The sequence below is a fragment of the Amblyraja radiata genome, chromosome 2, assembly GCF_010909765.2.
Source record: "Amblyraja radiata isolate CabotCenter1 chromosome 2, sAmbRad1.1.pri, whole genome shotgun sequence".
NCBI classification, from domain to species: Eukaryota; Metazoa; Chordata; class Chondrichthyes; order Rajiformes; family Rajidae; genus Amblyraja; species Amblyraja radiata.
The window spans coordinates 103134979-103153647 of record NC_045957.1 but is presented as its reverse complement, the minus strand read 5'-3'; the positions used below and the strand labels follow the sequence as shown (position 1 = coordinate 103153647).

General features: G+C 41.9%; 1 protein-coding gene across 4 annotated transcripts in view; it reads left to right on the top strand.

The window, feature by feature from the left end:
* The window catches only part of cdk14 (cyclin dependent kinase 14), a 665904-nt gene that overhangs the window by 415911 nt on the left and 231324 nt on the right, over positions 1 to 18669 (top strand). For all 4 annotated transcript variants that reach the window (XM_033012625.1, XM_033012602.1, XM_033012618.1 and 1 more), the window contains one exon: positions 7799 to 7862. In XM_033012625.1, coding sequence (XP_032868516.1) covers positions 7799 to 7862 — 64 coding nt within the window. The remainder of the gene's footprint in view (positions 1 to 7798; positions 7863 to 18669) is intronic.

The following is an 18669-nucleotide window of genomic DNA, read 5'->3' as shown; positions in this document are numbered from 1 at the left end:
ACAGATGCAATAAATATGAAATAGAAATTAAAAAGTAAAACAGAAAGAAAAGGAATTGGTACCATCATGAAAACAAAGATGTTTGTTCCTCTGCTTCACTGCACGAGATGCGTCTAGAGTGTTTTATTGTCATATGTCCCAGGTAGAACAATGGAATTCTTACTTGCTGCAGCACAACAGAATATGCAAACATAGTGCACTGTAAACAATATAATAAACGGGAGAGAAAAAAAGTTCAGTGTGCTTTCAGTGCCCTCCAAAATGTTTGGGACAAAGACCCATCATTTATTTATTTGCCTCTGTACTCCACAATTTGAGATTTGTAATTGAATAAATCACGTGGTTAAAGTGCACATTGTCAGATTTTAATAAAGGCCATTTTTATACATTTTGGTTTCACCATATAGAAATTACAGCAGTGTTTGTACATAGTCCTCCCCCCCCCCCCCCCATTTCACGGCACTATAATGTTTGGGACACAGCAATGTCATGCAAATGAAAGTAGTCATCTAACATACCGAAATCTTCTCAGGAAATAGAGGCGTTGATGTGCTTTATTTATAATTGCATCAGTATGTTGGGTCCAGGAAAGATTTTCGGAAATATGAACGCCCAGGAATTTGAAGTTTTTGACTCTCTCCACCATCGTCCCGTTGATATAAACAGGATTGTGGGTCCTCATCTTTCCTCCTCGAAAGTCCACAATCAGTTAATTGGTTTTACTGATATTGAGAGCCAGGTTGTTGTGCTGGCACTATTTGGTCAATCGGTCGATCTCACTTCTATACTCTGACTCATCGCCATCTGTAATTCATCCAACAACACTGGTGTCGGCGAACTTGAAGATAGAGTTCGCACTTCAATTATATTCAAATATAAATACAATTTGTTTTTTTCAGCAGTCCTCTCAAGTCTGTCCCTGTCTGATGTGGGTATACTAATGGGTCTGTAGCTTCATCTTGTAATGTTTTCAGTAGTACCACGGTACAAAGTGTTTCTTCAGATGAAAGGGAATGATTGCTGCGGGTATGGTCTGTTGCTAAATTTGGTACAATAGCGCCCTCTAGGGGTAAATGGGCCATCCTACAAATGAATGGAAGTGGGTGTGTAAAAAACACTTCTATGTCTCATTGCTTGATTTTGTTTCGTTTTCTTTTATTATCCTGTATCGGTTCTTATTTTGTTTTGTATGCATTTGTCTATTACCTGGCATTTTGAAGATGAGAATTTGACAAGGGAACTTGAGGTTAGGGAGCCATTGGGAGGTAGTGACCACAATATGATTAGATTAGATTAGATTAGATTCAACTTTATTGTCATTGCACAAATACGAGTACAGGTACAACAAAATGCAGTTTAGCATCTAATCAGAGTGCAAAGTAGTCAAAATACTGGTTAAAACAATATGTACAATGTGGATGAATTAAACTAGTACATAGGCAAATAAATATATACAGATAAAAGAGTATAAAAGATAGCTAGCATCGGGCCTGTGAGTTCAGCAGGGTAATGGTATTTTGGAAAAAGCTGTTCCTCAGCCTGCTTGTGCGAGACCTGAGGCTCCTGTACCGCCTCCCTGATGGGAGGAGGGCAAATAGTCCATGGTTAGGGTGAGAGGGGTCCTTAATGATTTTCCCGACCCGTCTCAGACACCGTTTTCGGTGGAAGGCATCCATGGCAGGGAGCGGGGCACCGATGATGTGATGAGCGGTTTTCACCACCCGTTGCAGTGCCTTCCTGTCAGCTGTTGTGCAGCTGCTGTACCATACCGTGAAGCAGGTGGTCAGGATGCTTTCAATGGTACAGCGGTAGAAGTTGGACAGGATCTGGGGGGACAGGTGAACTTTTTTAAGCCTCCTCAGAAAGTAGAGGCGCTGCTGCGCTTTTTTGATCAGTTTGGTGGTATTGAGGGACCAGGACAGATCCTCTGAGATATGTACCCCGAGGAATTTGTAGTTGGAGACGCGCTCCACCTCAGTCCCGTTTATGTGGATGGGGATATGTCTGCCACCTCTGGTCTTCCTGAAGTCTACGATGATTTCCTTTGTCTTCTTTGAGTTGAGGACGAGGTTATTGTTGGTACACCAGACTGCCAGGTGTTGGACCTCCTCCCTGTAGGTTGATTCGTTATTGTCCCTGATCAGTCCTACCACCGTGGTGTCATCGGCGAATTTTATGATGGCGTTGGAGCCATAGATAGGGACGCAGTCATGGGTGAAGAGGGAGTAGAGGAGAGGGCTGAGCACACAGCCCTGTGGCACGCCGGTGTTCAGTGTCAGAGTGGAGGAGGTGAGGTTGTTGATCCTAACAGACTGGGGTCTGTTGGTGAGGAAATCCAGTGTCCAATTGCAGAGGGAGGTGGTGATGCCAAGTCCGCTCCGTATTAAAAGCGGAGCTGAAGTCGATGAACAACAACCTGATGTAGGAGTTGTTATTGTCCAGGTGGGTCAGGGCAGAGTGTAGGGCCGCAGATATGGCGTCCTCTGTAGACCTGTTGGGCCAATAGGCAAACTGATGGGGGTCCAGTGTGGGAGGGAGGCTGGATTTGAGGTGAGCCAAGATCAGTCAAGTTTAATCTACAAATTGAGAGGGAGAAGGGTAAATCGGAGGTGTCAGTGTTACAGTTGAACAAAAGGGACAATGGAGCCATGAGGGAGGAGCTGGCCAAAGTTGACTGGAAAGATACCCAAGCAGGGATGACAGTGGAACAACAATGGCAGGTATTTCTGGGAATAATACAGAAGGTGCAGACCCAGTTAATTCCAAAGAGGAAGAAAGATTCCAAGGGGAGTAAGGGGCAACAAGGGAAGTCAGGGATAGTATAAAAATAAAAGAGAAGAAGTACAACATATCAAAGATGAGAGGGATGCCAGAGGATTGGGTAATGTATAAAGAGCAGCAGAAGATAATTAAAAAGGCAATACGTGGAGAAAATATGAGGTATGAAGGTAAGCTAGCCAAGAATACAAAGGAGGATAGTAAAAGCTTCTTAAGGTATGTGAAGAGGAAAATATTAGTTAAAACCAAAGTTGGACCCTTGAAGACTGAAAAGGGTGAATTTATTAAGGAGAACAGAGAAATGGCAAATGAGTTGAACAGGTATTTTGGATCCGTCTTCACTAAGGAGGGCACAAACTATCTTCCTGATGTATTAGCCAGAGGATCTGGGGTGACGGAGGAACTGAAGGAAATCCACATTAGGCAGGAAATGGTGGTGGGTAGACTGATGGGACTAAAGGCTGATAATTCCTCAGGGCCTGATGGTCTGCATCCCAGGGTACATAAGGAAGTGGCTCTAGAAATCATGGATGCATTGGTGTTCATTTTCCAATGTTCTATAGATTCAGGAAACGGGGAATTATAGACCAGTTAGCCTGACATCGGTGTGGGGAAGATGCTGGAGTCAATTATAAAAGATGAAATAGCCACACATTTGGATAGCAGTAACAGGATCGGTCCGAGTCAGCATGGATTTACGAAGGGGAAATCATGCTTGACTAATCTTCTGGAATTTTTTGAGGATGCAACTAGGGAAATGGATAAGGGAGAGCCAGTGGATGAGGTGTACCTGGACTTTCAGAAAGCATTTGATAAGGTCCCACATAGGAGATTAGTGGGCAAAATTAGGGCACATGGTATTGGGGGTAGAGTGTTGACATGGATAGAAAATTGGTTGGCAAACAGGAAACAAAGAGTAGGGATTAACGGGTCACTTTCAGAATGGCAGGCAATGACTAGTGGGGTACGGTAAGGCTCGGTGCTGGGACCGCAGCTATTTGCAATATATATTAATGATTTAGATGAAGGGATTACAAGTAACATTAGCAAATGTTAATGTGGATAAATGTGAGGTTATCCACTTTGGTAGCAAAAACAAGAAGGATGATTATTATCTAAATGGTGTCAAGTTGGGAAAAGGGGAAGTACAACGGGATTTAGGGGGTCCTTATTCATCAGTCAATGAAAGTAAGCATGCAGGTACAGCAGACAGTGAAGGAAGCGAATGGCATGTTGGCCTTCATAACAAGAGGAGTTGAGTATAGGAGCAAAGAGGTCCATCTGCAGTTGTACAGGGCCCTAGTGAGACCACACCTGGAGTATTGTGTGCAATTTTGGTCTCCAGATTTGAGGAAGCACATTCTTGTTATTGAGGGAGTGCAGCGTAGGTTCCCAAGGTTAATTCCCGGGATGGCGGGACTGTCATATGCTGAGAGAATGGAGCGGCTGGGCTTGTATACTCTGCCAAGTAGTACGGATTTTCCTTATTTTGTACGGAAATGCGATCAGAATACGGATGTACGGATTTGCTTTGTAAAATACGGATTTAAAAAAAATCAACCATACTTCCTGTTACATCTTGCTGCTTAAAAAATGCAAGGATATAATGTCATACTATACCTCTGATAATTATAGCAGATTAAATATATTAGTATTTTAAATTTCAAGATCTGGATGATAATTTTTGTAAGCTTTGATCTGCCTCTCCCGCTACAGGTTTAAACAGCGCTGTCAGTTTAACGCATGGGAATTTCAACGAACAGCGCTATGGGTTCTAAAAATAGCGCTCCCAGCTGGATCGCTATTGCCTTTACACATAGCGCTATGGGCTTTACACATAGCGTTATGGCCACAGCGCTATGGATCACAGACTGTTAGGGTGGGAGAAGGAGAGAGGGAGAAGGGGAGAGTGAGGAAGAGAGAGGGTGAGTGGGAGGGAAAGAGGGAGGGGGAGGGAAAGAGGGAGGAGTAGGAAGAGAGAGAGAGGGAGGGAGAGAGAGAGAGGGAGGGTGGGAGGAAGAGGGAGAGAAAGAGAGGAAGGAGGGAGAGAGAGTGAGTGAGGGAGGGAGAGGGAGGCTTCCAAAATGTCTTCTACATCATCATTGGTGCTAAAAACTGGAAGCAACCATTCAAACAGCAGTATACAAAGAGATGGCAATGAATGAATGAATACGTTTATTGTCATTGCACAATACTGTGCAACGAAATTCCATTACATCTCCTCCGGTTAAAAAAAATACAAACACGACAACCATTAACACATATGTACACTTATTAGTAAAAAATAAATAGGTATTTTAAAAGAATTTAAAAGAATTTAAAAGAATTTGGCGGCATTTCTTGGAATTACATTTTGCTTCCCCAGCATTCTCTGTTGGAATTTAGCTCTTTTATCGCACATGGGTAGAAACTATTTTTTAGTCTACTTTGGTAGCAAGTCCTGAGTCCTGAATGCACTGTTAAGTAAGGTGCGTAGAAGTTATGTCAATTGGTAAGCACAGTTATGCATTCTTGTACTCTTACATGGATGGGTATGGCCGCACATAAAAAAACCCACTTTTTTTAAAGCAAAATGGCACCGCATAAAAATACTGATTTCCTCAGCAAAATATTGATTTTCAGGTACTAGAATACTGAAATGCTCTGACTAAACTTGGCAGCTCTGCTCTAGAATTTAGAAGGATGACAAGGGATCTTATTGAAACATATAGGATTATTAAGGGTTTGGACACGCTAGAGGCAGGAAACATGTTCCCAATGTTGGGGGAAACCAGTCCACAGTTTAGGAATAAGGAGTAAGCCATTTAGAACAGAGATGAGGAAACACTTTACACACAGAGAGCTGTGATTCTGTGAAATTCACTGCTTCAGAGGGCAGTGGAGGCCGGTTCTCTGGATACTTTCAAGAGAGAGCTGGATAGGGCTCTTGAAGATAGCGGAGTCAGGGGATATGGGGAGAAGGCAGGAATGGGGTACTGATTGTGGATGATCAGCCATGATCACATTGAATGGCGGTGCTAGCATGAAGGGCTGAATGGCCTACTCCTGCACCTATTGTCTATTGAGAATGCTGCAAATATTCAGCAAGTCAGGTAGTGTAAGTGGAGGGTGAAATAAAACTAATGTATCAGTATGGCCGGCTGCCAGCAATAATCAATTGAAGGTGACAAGTGCTCTAACATCTTTACAGGAATATTTCAATTATATATTGAATTGTAAAATTTATATTTATTTGTTCAATTTTCATGATGTTAATGCCAGCATTTTAGTTTAGAGATACAGCGGGGAAACATGCCCTTTGACCCACCTAGTCCGCACCAACCAGCGATCCCCGCACATTAACACTATCCTAAACCCACTTGGAACAATTTTACATTCATACCAAGCCAATTAACCAACAAACCTGTACGTCTTTGGAATGTGGGAGGAAACCGAAGATCTCTGTGAAAACCCACGGGAAGAACGTACAAACTCTGAACAGACAAGCACCCGTAGTCAGGATCGAACCTGGGTCTCTGGCGCTGTAAGGCAGCAACTACCGATGTGCCACCATGGCCGCCACATTTATTGCCCATCCCTAAATGCCTTTAAGAAGGTGGAGGTGAATCATGCAGTCCTTCTTGTGAAGCGACTCTCACAGTGGTGTTGGGAAGAAAGTTCCAGGGGTTAGACTAAACGAAGTAACACATGTCTAAGAGAGAATAGTGTGTGCTTTGAAAGGGAACCTGCAGATGGTGCTGTTTCCATTCACCTCCTGCCCTTGTCCTCTTCAGTGGTAGTTTGCAGTGTGGAAGCACTTTCAATATAAACAGGTAAAAATGTATACACAAGAAACTATGTGACTGAAGTGCTCACTCTATCTCTTCAATTTAATCACCTTAAATTATAAGGTGAACAGAGGGATCTGGGAATAACTGTGCACAGTTCCATGAAAGTGGAATCTCATGTAGATAGGGTGGTAAAGAAAGCTTTTGGTGTGCTGGCCTTTATAAATCAGAGCATTGAGTATAGAAGTTGGGATGTAATGTTAAAATTGTACAAGGCATTGGTGAGGCCAATTCTGGAGTATGGTGTACAATTTTGGTCGCCTAATTATAGGAAGGATGTCAACAAAATAGAGAGAGTACAGAGGAGATTTACTAGAATGTTGCCTGGGTTTCAGCAACTAAGTTACAGAGAAAGGTTGAACAAGTTAGGGCTTTATTCTTTGGAGCGCAGAAGGTTAAGGGGGGACTTGATAAAGGTTTTTAAAATGATGAGAGGGATAGACAGAGTTGACGTGGAAAAGCTTTTCCCACTGAGAGTAGGGAAGATTCAAACAAGGGGACATGACTTGAGAATTAAGGGACTGAAGTTTAGGGGTAACATGAGGGGGAACTTCTTTACTCAGAGAGTGGTAGCTGTGTGGAATGAGCTTCCAGTGAAGGTGGTAGAGGCAGGTTCGTTTTTATCATTTAAAAATAAATTGGATAGTTATATGGATGGGAAAGGAATGGAGGGTTATGGTCTGAGCGCAGGTATATGGGACTAGGGGAGATTATGTGTTCGGCACGGACTAGAGGGGTCGAGATGGCCTGTTTCCGTGCTGTAATTGTTATATGTTATATTTATAAGGTCAAAGAATGTTAGAAGAATTGATGCCAGTATCACAAGGATATTTCTAATTTTTCATTATCTTAAATTGTACGTGATGTTATGGACAAGTTGATAGCAACATGCACGTTTTGAACTGGTTGAATGTTTTAACTTCTATGGTAATGTAAATTTATAAAGCATCATAAATACAGTAAAATCCCCCAAATTTATTTCTTAAATAGCGTGAGGAAAACATTGAAATTACTGAGAATGCAAAGTGCTAGACATTACTGCTACAATTTATACATTAAACCATGAGAAAGCTGCATATATAACGAAGCTGGTAACAAATACCTTGCATGTAAGTAGAATGCGTGGAAACCAATGTTAAGAAGTGTGAAAGATGTAATTATAGATGAATTACAGCTCTTTCTTTTAATTACAGGTTTTGGGAACTCCAACAGAGGAAACCTGGCCTGGAGTTAGCTCTTTACCGTACTTGAAAACAGGTATGCACTTACCAATTTGCAGCAATCAGATACTACTTGCATTTTTTTAAATTCACTCTGCAAGCAGCTCACCAGCTTTGCGATACCTATGAAATGTTGGAGGAGGGATAGAATGTGTTCAGGAGAGAATCAAAGTGCACAGTACCCAGGTGCTTGAAGGAATGGAAACCCAGGGCGTGGGGATAAGGATAGAAGGGTCTGTGGAAGGTTCTCTACCCAAAGCATCACCAATCCCTGTTCTCCAGAGATTCTGCCTCACCTGCTGAGTTACTCCAGCACTTTGTGTCCTTTTGTGCTGGGGTAAGGCTGCTCATGTCTCAAACCCTTTCATGGATTTCACCATTTAAACATTATGAAGACCTATGTTACCATCTCCAGCCCCAGCACAAACTGTTTACCATCCTTTCCCTTTTCAGAGAAACAATTCAAGTTAACTAGATTTTTCACTACCTGAAACTATTATTTGACCTTGAGTTAAACTTCTGACGCCACATATTCCAATTCACAAACCCTGGTTATTTCTATCTTTGTTAAAGGTAGACGAAAATGCTGGAGAAACACAGCGGGTGAGGCAACATCTATGGAACGAAGGAATAGGTGGTGTTTCGGGCCGAGACCCTTCTTCAGACTGATGAGGGGATGGGGGGCGGGCGGGAAGAAGAAAGGAAGAGGCGGAGACAGTGGGCTGTGGGAGAGCTGGGAAGGGGAGGGGAAGGAGGGAGAAAACAAGGACTACCTGAAATTAGAGAAGTCAATGTTCATACCGCTGGGGTGTAAACTACCCAAGCGAAATATGAGGTGCTGCTCCTCCAATTTGCGGTGGAACTCACTCTGGCCATGGAGGAGGCCCAGGACAGAAAGGTCAGATACGGAATGGGAGGGGGAGTTGAAGTGCTGAGCCACCGGGAGATATTAATCTTTGTTAATATTGACTGTCTCTGACCGCTTCAGCTCTTCTCTTCCAATGCCCTCAGGCATGCCTTCATCACCTCCTGCAGTGTTTTCCTGTGAATCGGAACATCTTCCTGTTTGCATAAACTTTATCTCTGCCAAAACTCTGCTGGCAACAAATTATACACAAAAACATTCCTCGCCTATTTGTTGGCTAACTTTCCCAGAGTCAAATCTCCAATCTGTAGATTTGTATTTAAGCCTCACTATGTTTTTGCACCTCCATTTCACTGTGACCACAGTCAACTCCTCAACCCTTTGCATCTCTGCTGTCATCCAGCTCTGGCCACATACATTTCTCTTTCCATCACCACTCTCCATCCCACAAATCATGACAGACCTACTCTTCACTGAGGCATGAGCAACTCTACCTCTGGAAAAGCAGTCTGAAGAAGGGTCTCTTTGCCAAATCCTCCTCAGGCAGCAAAGCTCCCCGCAAAGTTCCCCTGACTCAGGGCACTGTTCCCAACACCTAGGGATCATTTACAATTGCCAGTTAACCTACCAATCTCTACATCGTTACAATGTGGATAGAAACCCACACAGTTGTGGAGAAAAGGTGCAAACCATTCACAGCCAGCACCCGAGATGTGGCTTGAAAACAAATCTCCTCCAATAGACAGCCCCACCCAAAATCTGTTTGCAGTGTTCTATTATGGACAAGATTGCAGCTGAGAGTGTTGCTGGATGAGTGTGTACTATTCGCGATTGTAACATAGTGGCTGCCTTAAACAATGTCAATGCTCAGAGTGGAAATGGGACCAGAAGTCATATGATTAAACCTCTTGGTGCTGTGGGGAATTTGCACCTCCTGACTTGTTCAACTGATGTAGTTGTTGAACTAGAACACCCCCTGGACTCAGTTCTATTTTCCCATTATGATGGACATTAGACTGGCATAGAGCATGCTGGCTGAGGGCAAGAGAGGTACAGGCTCATACTTCCAGCAAGCCATGAGTATCAATTTAAAAATTAAAACAGAAGAACATAATTTTACATGCGCAGTGGTCTGGTGACTTTGACAGTCAGCCAGAACACCTGTTTTATGAGTGAACAGCCTTTGAGAGGGGGGGGGGGGCACTACAGATAAGTGGTCTCTGCACATCCGCAAGCTAAATAATCTGCGGGTGAGCAATTGCTAAGAAAGTTCGAGAGCAACAGGAACTATGTTTTGAAGCGCTACTATCTAAATTAAAGCATCTCCTGCTGACTAAAAAAGATTAAAGTGGCAAACCATTCCTCTCAAGCTGACTTAAATCTATTCCCATCTTAATTGAATCAAATTTCAAACTATAGTGGTTCCTTTCCACAATACAATCCTCCTTATTTCGCTGGATCCCTGTGACGTGCTTTCTCTAGGCATAAATATAGAGTAATAAATGTCAGTCTTATCAAAATGATTGAAAATCATGGTTTTTTGTATCGCCATGGGAAATGTGTTAATTATGCTGCAGCAGAAGAGAATATTCCCAAAGTTTTGAGTGAATGCCCCAGTGCTTTTACATTTATGTTGATAAAGCTAGTTTTGCACGACGTGAATATTTCTGATTCTGATGGTGTCCCTGATAAATATTTGGCATGGTGGCGCAGATGGTGGAGCTGCTGCCTCAGCACCAGAGCCCCTGGTTTGATCCTGGCTGCATGCTGTCTGTGTGGAGTTTTCACGTTCTCCCTCTGACTGCATGGGTTTCCACCCATATCCCAAAGATGTGCGAGTTTGCAAGTTAATTGGCGTGTGCAAATTGCCCCTAGTGTGTAGGGAGTGGATGAAAAATTGGGAGAATATAGAACTAGTGTGAATGGGTGGTTGACGTGGACTCGATGCACCAATGGGCCTGTTTCCCTCCATAACTAATTCCTGGAAATGGCATAACATGTAAACATAAAAACATAGAAACATAGAAAATAGGTGCAGGAGTAGGCCATTCGGCCCTTCGAGCCTGCACCACCATTCAATATGATCATGGCTGATCATCCAACTCAGTATCCTGTACTTGCCTTCTCTCCATACCCCCTGATCCATTTAGCCACAATAACATGGAACTGCAGTTGTTGGTTTATACCAATGGAAGATACAGTGAAAGGTCACCTATCCATATCCTCCAGAGATGTTGCCTGACCAGCTAAGTTACTTCCAGCACTTTGTCTCATTTTTGGAAATGGTGTTGCTGTCAATCTGGGAACTGTGCAGTACCTTATATTAAGCAGCAGGTGGCGACAAATACCATAAAATTCAATAATTTAAAACATGCAGCATTAAGAGTTCTTGATTTTATGATGTTCTCAAAAATAGTTTTATCATTAAATGAACTGAAGTTACGAGTGTCAAAACAGTTTGTTCTATATATGCATTTACAAATTAAAATTGGAATCCAATTATCTTAAAACAACTGTTTTTAAATTGAAATTTCTTGAATAATTGAATAATTTTTGAAGGTCTCACTCCTCCATTAACTATCCTCCAAATCTTGTTCTCTGTTTATTATGTTCTTTTCCACTTTCCCATGCATACACACACCTTTTCCATTGCTATTTGTACTCTTCTGATGATGGTTCGATTTGTCTAAATGACTCTCCAAAGGAATTGTAAAGTGGTGTATATATGGCCTTTGTCAGGGAATAGAAACATAGAAACATAGAAATTAGGTGCAGGAGTAGGCCATTCGGCCCTTCGAGCCTGCACCGCCATTCAATATGATCATGGCTGATCATCCAACTCAGTATCCCGTACCTGCCTTCTCTCCATACCCTCTGATCCCCTTAGCCACAAGGGCCACCTCTTAAATATAGCCAATGAACTGGCCTCGACTACCCTCTGTGGCAGGGAGTTCCAGAGATACACCACTCTCTGTGTGAAAAAAGTTCTTCTCATCTCGGTTTTAAAGGATTTCCCCCTTATCCTTAAGCTGTGACCCCTTGTCCTGGACTTCCCCAACATCGGGAGCAATCTTCCTGCATCTAGCCTGTCCAACCCCTTAAGAATTTTGTAAGTTTCTATAAGATCCCCTCTCAATCTCCTAAATTCTAGAGAGTATAAACCAAGTCTATCCAGTCTTTCTTCATAAGACAGTCCTGACATCCCAGGAATCAGTCTGGTGAACCTTCTCTGCACTCCCTCTATGGCAATAATGTCCTTCCTCAGATTTGGAGACCAAAACTGTACGCAATACTCCAGGTGTGGTCTCACCAAGACCCTGTACAACAGCAGTAGAACCTCCCTGCTCCTATACTCAAATCCTTTTGCTATGAATCTGAGGCATAGCATTATACTGAATGCAAAATAGACAGGAATTCATTGCAGTTTTGTTTTCTATTAAGAATCAAATACATTAAGACATTACAAATTGAATCATTATCCATGGGGCTCCAATCTTCTTCTCTGATAAGTGGAACACTCTGAGATGCCATGCTGGGTTTCAGCATACATGTAAGGCAATCGTCGTGTGGAGTCTCCTCTTGGATGTGGTGAGTTTCATTTTTAACAGGATATGGGAGAAAGCATCTCTAAGACTTTATTCTTAAACAAGATTTGGCTGTCTGTTAGCTGTTATCATGATTCATCTCTCAACAGGCCACAGTAGACACAGTTTCCATGTTATCTAATATTCAGTACAGCAGTCTGCCTGGTATCCATGCAAGATGTAAATCAGATGAAATGTCTGCAGTATAGCAAGCACTGGACGATTGACTAGTATGACCACTGGCAGGGTTGGAACTGAAGGAGTTGCTAGTTCACAATTGAAGGATATACAACCCCAAAGGGAAATATAGTTTCCTCCTCTGCTGGGAACAACACTATATAGAGAGAGCGTATAACTTATTACCAATTTTTATTTTGTCATTAGTTTTTGCAACTCTCTCTTGGTTCCCATTTAATCAAGTCAAGGAGAAAAGGTCATGGAAAAGTATTCCTTATGTTTCTTACCTTATAAAAGGCCAGTGCACTGTTTCCTCTTGTGACTTCTGTTTGATTGAGACCAGGATGATATCATACTTTCCTCTCAATCTTATTTTCATTCAGTCAGAGTCTATTAACAAAATGGTGATAATATCAATTTGCATGCAGGGTTTTTTTTTCTTGGTTTTACTTGTATGAAGGGTTCAAGGTGTCAAAGTTTAATTCCTACCTGGTGTTGAAACAAAGTATAACTTAGTTCTACAAAAACAATGGACCCTTGAGATTGGAATGTTGTTAATTTAGGCTGTTCCTTTTTTCTTCTTGTGCTTGTGGGAAAAAGATTTGTCTTTCGTTAAACGTGTTGTACAGGCACGTTGATAGAGAGGAACTGGAAACAGAGATGTGTTTCGTTTCTTGTCATGTGTACTGAGGTGCAGTGAAAAGCTTTTGCTGCATACTAACCAGTCAATGGAAAGACAATACATGATCACAAACGAGCCATTTACAATGTACAGCAGGTGCTGGAATCTGATGCCAATAGAGGAGAGCTGTTGGAGGAACTCAGTGGGTGGGCAATATGTGTGGAGGGATGTGGACAGTCAACGTTTCGGGTGAAGACACTTCATCTGGACTGACAGAGTAGAGGGAAAATAGCTAATGTGAAGAGGTGGGGGAGTTGGATTGGGGTAAGAGCTGGCAAGTGTTTGGTGGCACAAGCAAGGAGGGATTGATTGGCAGATACACTCAGGAGGGAAGGGAAAGGTAGAGATAGTAACGAGGCTGGGAGGTGATCATTGAAGGGGAGGGAGAGCATTGGGGGAGTAGGAGAGCATCCAATACGAGGAGTCTGTGGGTGATGGAATAGTTGGGGAAGGCGAAATAAACAGGACGATATGAGGCTGGTTGGTATTGTAAGAAGAAGGTAGTGTGCATGGATGGGAGGAGGGAGAAGGAGACAGAGGGGGTGCATGTTACCTGAAAACAGATAATTCAATGTTCATGCTATTGGGTTGTTGGGTTGGTGATTAGGCAGAATACAAGGTGCTGTTCCTCTAGTTTGCATTTGGTCTCTCCCTGGCAGTGGAGGAGGCTGAGAACGGGCAGGTTGGTGTGGGAATGGGAAAGGGAATTAAAAGGGCTGGCATCCAGATGACCACAGCAGACACGGCGTAGGTGCTTGGCAATGCAGTAGCCTGGTCAGCGTTTGGTTTCACTGATGTTGGAAATGCGCCATTAAGAGCACCAAAAACAATAGACAGGGTGCAGACGAGTCTCCATATCACCTGGAAGAGCTGTTTAGATCTTTGAATGAAGGTGAGAGGAGAGGTGCAAGGATGAGTGTTGCGTTTCATTTAGTCTCAGAAAATGGAGAGGATTGGATGAACCAACAAGCCAATGAGAGAGCAAACCCGGAAATGCGGGGTAGTTTTTTTTAATTTAATTTTTGATTTTTTTTATATTTTATTTATTAGAAGTGAGTACAATGCATTGGTACAAAAACGATGTTAACATATTACATTCTCTGTACAACTTCCCTTTTTTTTTTTTTAAAGAGAAGTGAGAAAGGAGAGAAGAAAAAGAGGTTGTGAATAGGTCTTGTTTGTCTATTAGGAGGAGTCTCATTTCTTCCAAATGTGCTGTGTCCAGCATATTACTGATCCACATTTTAAATGTTGGTATATTAGCATTTTTCCAAAATTTAAGTATCCTAAGTTTTTTTGCTGTTATTAACCCATAATCGAAAAATTAGTTTTGGTGTGTATTTAATTTGTTCCCATCTCCACTTACTCCAAATATAATCATTTCAGTGTTAGGTTCCATTTTTGTCTTAAATGGCTTTGAGAATATATACCCAAATACCACCAACCCTGGTCGTGTGGCAAATAAAGATTCTATCTATCTATCTAAATATATCACACCAAAATTTATAAAGTTTTGTACAAGAGACAAATGAGTGCGTAATATTGGCATTTTGAGAAAGACATTTATCACAAATGGGAGAAATATTTGGATAAAATTTATTCAACCTAGTTTTGGAATAATATAATCTATGTAATATTTTAAATTGAATTAAGTTATGTCTAGCATTGATCGAACATTTATGTATATGTATCAAATATTTTTCCCATGTTTCTTTTGAGATTTTTATCATTAATTATTTTTCCCAGTCTTCTCTAATTGCCTCTGTTGATGGTGATTCTATATTTAAAATACTGTTATACAAGTATGATATTAATTTTGTTGACTCCGCATTGATATTCATTACTTCTTCCAGTGGGTCTAAAATTATACTTTGGAATCTTGGTATATATTTCTTCATAAAGTCACATACCTGTAGATATTTAAAATATTGATTGTTATTCAATTTAAATTTTGATTTTAGTTGTTGAAATGATAATAAATTTCCCATACATACAAATCACCTACCTTTTTTAATTCCCACTTTTTCCCATTGTTTATATGTTTTATCCATACCAGATGGTTTAAATACTGGGTTATTCACTATTGGTGTTAACACTGATAAATTTCTTAATTTTAAAGTTAATTTTAGTTGTGTCGGGGGGAGTTGTGGAACTGATTTTGGAATTATGTTGTAGCTGGTGGAAATTTCAAAGAATAATGTGAAGGATGTGGAGCCGGAAGGGCGAAAGTAAAGATGAAGGACATTCTACCCCTGTCTGTCTGGTGGGGGGCTGGTGGAGTTGTTGTGAGAGCAGAAGTGCAGCAAATAAATGAGATGGTCAATGTGGGGAAGCTGTCCTTTCTCAAAAAGGAGGAACATTTCAGATGTCATAGAGTCATAGAGCATGGAAACAGGCCCTTCGGTCTAACTTGCCCACACTGACCAATCTGTCCCATCTGCACTACTCCCTCCTGCCTGTGTTTGGCTCATATCTCACCAAACCTGCCCTGTCAATGTACCTGTCTAATGGTTTCTTATATGTTGCAATAGTCTCTGCTTCAACTACCTCCTCTGGCAGCTCGTTCCATACACCCACCACTGTTTGTGTGAAAAAGGTACCCCTCAGATTCCTATTAAATCTTTTCCCCCTCACCTTAAAAAAGGACAAAAATTCCAATGCCCCATTCAGGAGGACAGCAAGAGTTTATGGGGCTCTGATCTATTTCATTTAAACTAATTAAGATAAACAGAATATGTGAAAATACTCAACAGCATCAAGCGGTATTGGTGGAAAGAGAAATGGAGTTAACTTTTCAGGTCAAAGATCCTTCGGCAGTTCCATCAATTCTGCCCGAAATGCTCAGAGTTGTTTTAGATTTCCAGCATCTGCATTTGGTTTACCTTTTTTAACTAATCAATCAGTTGGTGAGCAGATCAAATTTATGTCACCCAAGAAGAGTAGCAGCCAGTTTTAATATTTTTGTAGATAGTTTGGAGGAATTAATTGATTGAAATTTCAAGACAATAAGAAAGCAGCAGTGTCAGATTTGTGTTTCTAAGATCAGGGTTGAACCAAGACACCTGGGGAATTGTATGCGAGTGACGATAAAAGTCATCCCATCAATAAACCATAACCAGCATTGCTATTTGTGTCAATGGCTCTGTGTGCTCTTGTATTTTACAACATAAAAATAGAAAATGGTGGAAACAGGTCAAGGTGCATCTGTTTGGTGGTAACTGTGTCTCATTTCACAGATGCTGCTGGACATGCATCGTGTTTCCAGCATTTTTTGTTTTGTGTCAGAAATCCAGTATCTGTGGTATTTTGCTTACATTTTCTAAGCAAAACTAATGTTTTGTTCAGTTTAGAAATACAGTTTGGAAACAGGATCTTTGGCCCTCTGAGTTGACCACCCGTTCACTCTAGTTCTATGTTATCCCAATTTCTCGACCACTCCCTACACACTAGGGGTAATATACAGAGGCCAATTCACCTACAAATCTGCACATCTTTAGGATGAGGCAGGAAACCGGAACACGCTAGAGAAAAGCAATGCGGTGACAAGGAGAACGTGCAAACTCCACACAGACAGCACCCAAGGTCAGGATCGAACCTGTGCCTCTTGCTCTGTAAGGCAGCAGCTTTACTAGCACCACCACTGTTTCTTCACAATGATTTATTCGAGTCCATTCCTATAAATCACAGAAACATAGAAAAGTAGACAAACAGGGTCAGGAGTAGACTATTCGGCCTTTCGAGCCTGCACCACCATTCAATATGATCATGGCTGATCATCTAAAATCAATACCCTGATATCCCTTGATTTCTTCAGGCCTAAGAGCTAAATCTATCTTTCTCTATGAAAACATCCAGTGACTTGGCCTCCACTGCCTTCTGTGGCAGAGAATTCCACAGATTCACAACTCTATGGTTGAACATATTTTCCCTCATCTCAGTCCCTATTTAGCTTCAAATAAAAACCTCTGAGATACTGAGGCTTATTTAGACAATAGATGCAGGAGTAAGCCATTCGGCCTGTCGAGCCAGCACCATCATTCAATATGATCATGGTTGATGATCCACAATCAGTACCCCGTTCCTGCCTTCTACCCCATATCCCCTGACTCTGCTATCTTTGAGCTCTATCTAACTCTCTCTTGAAAGCACCCAGAGAATTGGCCTCCACTGCCATAGCAGAGAAGGCAGAGAATTCCACAGATTCACAACTCTCTGGGTGCAAATGTTTTTCCTCATTCCCGTTCTAAGTGGCCTACCCTTAATTCTTAACTTGTGGCCCCTGGATTCCCCCAACATCGGGAATATGTTTCCTTCCTCTAGCGTGTCCAATCCCTTAATAATCTTATGTGTTTCAATAAAATATCCTCTCATCCTTCTAAATTCCAGAGTATACAAACCCAGGCGCTCCATTCCATCAACATATCTCAGTCCCACATCTTGTGAAGCTCTCCCTCAATAGCAAGAATGTCCTTCCACAAATTTGGAGACCAAAACTGCACATGATACACCAGGTGTGGTCTCACTAGCCCTGTACAACTGCAGAAGGACCTCTTTGTTCCTACACCCAACCTCCTGTTATGAAGGCCATTGGCTTTCTTCACTGCCTGCTGTACCTGCATGCTTCCTTTCAGTGACTGATGAACAAGGAACCCCAGATCTTGTTGTACTTCCCCCTTTCCCAATTTGACACCATTCAGATAATAATCTGCCTTCCTGTTTTTGCCACCAAAATGGATAACCTCACATTTATCCACATTAAACTGCATATGTCATGCATCTGCCATTTACCCAATCTGTCCAAGTCACCCTGCATCCTCGTAGCATCCTCCTCACATTTCACACTGCTACCCAGCTTTGTGTCATCTGCAAATTTGCTAATGTTACTTTTAATCCCTTCATCTAAATCATTAATGTATATTGTAAATTATTGTAGTACCAGCACTGAGCCTTGCGGTACCCCACTAGTCACTGCCTGCCATTCTGAAAGGGACCCGTTACTCCCTACTCTTTGTTTCCTGTCTGCCAACCAATTTTCTATCCATGTCAGTACCCTACCCCCCAATACTATGTGCCCTAAATTTGCCCACTAATCTCCAATGTGGGACCTTATCAAATGCTTTCTGAAAGTCCAGGCACACTACATCCACTGGCTCTCCCTTGTCCATTTTCCTAGTTACATCCTCAAAAAATTCCAGAAGATTAGTCAAGCATGATTTCCCCTTTGTAAATCCATGCTGACTCGGACCGATCCTGTTACTGCTATCCAAATGTGCCGCTATTTCATCTTTTATAATTGACTCCAGCATCTTCCCCACCACCGATGTCAGGGTAACTGGTCTATAATTCCCTGTTTTCTCTCTCCCGTCTTTCTTAAAAAGTGGGATGACATTAGCTACCCTCCAATCCACAGGAACTGATCCTGAATCTACAGAACATTGAAAAATTATCACCAATGCGTCCACGATTTCTAGAGCAACTTCCTTAAGTATCCTGGGATGCAGACCAGCAGGCCCTGGAGATTTATCAGCCTTCAGTC